Source organism: Phalaenopsis equestris, unplaced genomic scaffold (assembly GCF_001263595.1).
Source record: "Phalaenopsis equestris unplaced genomic scaffold, ASM126359v1 Scaffold203858, whole genome shotgun sequence".
NCBI classification, from domain to species: domain Eukaryota; kingdom Viridiplantae; phylum Streptophyta; class Magnoliopsida; order Asparagales; family Orchidaceae; genus Phalaenopsis; species Phalaenopsis equestris.
This window is the reverse complement of record NW_018223454.1, coordinates 2,483-3,989: the sequence shown is the minus strand read 5'-3', so window position 1 is coordinate 3,989 and position 1,507 is coordinate 2,483. Positions and strand designations below refer to the sequence as shown.

General features: G+C 43.7%; 1 protein-coding gene across 1 annotated transcript; it reads right to left on the bottom strand.

Moving 5' to 3' along the window:
• Positions 1–2: 2 nt before the first annotated feature.
• On the bottom strand, positions 3–851 carry LOC110036218 (fasciclin-like arabinogalactan protein 9; the record flags this gene model as incomplete). Its single annotated transcript, XM_020740613.1, has 2 exons — positions 410–851; positions 3–270 (listed from the first exon to the last, which is right to left on the bottom strand). Coding segments are annotated over exons 1-2 (600 nt in total), but the record flags the coding sequence as incomplete, so codon positions are not given.
• Between the last annotated feature and the right edge of the window lie 656 nt (positions 852–1,507).

The window sequence follows — 1,507 nt, the reverse complement described above, 5'->3', positions numbered from 1 at the left end:
CCTTCCGCGGGCTCCGGCTCCGGCGCCAGCGCCGCCGTCGGCGGCTTTGCTCCGAAGAGCTCGGAAGGAAGGAGGACCTTGTCGACCGAGTACACGGCGAGGGGGAAGTCGGAAAAGAGAGCGTTGTTGACCTGACTTTCGACAACACCTGTCGTGACGTTGACTTGATTCGTGGTGCTCGTGACGTTGACCGTGTACACGCCGTCGGGGCCTGACGCCTGAGTTGACACCGGGTTGCTGGCCGTCTGGAATGTTGAGAGGCTGTAATACCTGTTTTATCAACAACATAGTTTATTAAGAATGGATGATTTTATAATGTGGATTTTCTAATGTGTTAGATATGTAAATTCATAGGAATTGAGTGGCAAATATGTAAAAGCCCCTAAAAGTTATCATCTTTAACATTTACCTGGGCAATACATGGGAGAGGACAAGGTTAACTTGGTCCTGCGAGCTGAGCCCATTGAGAGTTCCAGGCTTGAGATTATTGAAGGCATTATCAGTAGGAGCGAAGATGGTCAGTCCATTAAAGGAATTGTCGAGCTGACTTTGAAGCTGCTTGTCAATCTGCGTGGATCGGAGAAGGCGAATGAACGAGTTATACTGCCCGCCCTTGTCGAGAATACCGGTGAGATTTGACGGGCCGATGGGGGCCGGAGATGCGGCGGTTGCGGCGGACGTGATTCCGATGATGGCAGTGAAGGCGGCGGCGAGGAGGAAGAGATGGGAGGAGGTGGCCATGGTTGGAGGATGGGAGATGGGAGGTAGGAGGTGGAGGGAGTGGGGTGGGGATTTATGGCTTTGGCTGCCAGTTGGATTGAGCTGGAGATAAGTGTTACATGGAAGCCTTAAAGTAGTTGATCCAATGTTTAATGAGTAAAGAGCCAAAGTTGTCATGGTCATTATATTAGATCCAGAGTTCATAGAAGTGTCAAAATAATCACAGATTGTCTGAATTAGAGTAAAAATAGTTTTCATAAACGAGTACTGGAATTCAATTTTAAAATAGTCAGGACCTATTTTGACACTTCTACAAACTCTAAAAGGCTAAGGGTTTTCTTGAGGCTGCAGCGAGATGACGAATCGTTGTTTTTTCAGTTTGACAAAACTGTGCTCTGCTGTCCACGTTCTTAAAAAACTGCAACTAAAAGCTACGTTTTCTCATCACACCTAACTATGTACGGTGGATGCTAGCTGCGATCTGACTTAAAAAAAAAAAATCATCACAGATTTTTGAACAACAACTTCTATTTCAGCGGGTTCACAACTGTCTGTTTCTAAAATAGCTGCAGTTGTCCCAAACAAACTCTAAAGCAGCTTCATGTAGATAATCAGGAACTATATTCACACTTTACTCTTAATAATTAATCATATTACTTGGAAATAAAATAAAAGAGTGCTAAAAATAAACTATTAGGTCTGAAATGTAAATATATAAGAATTGTGTGCTGCGCATGTAATTTTTCCTTGAAATAAATAAAGAGTTCCAAGATGAATCTATATATTA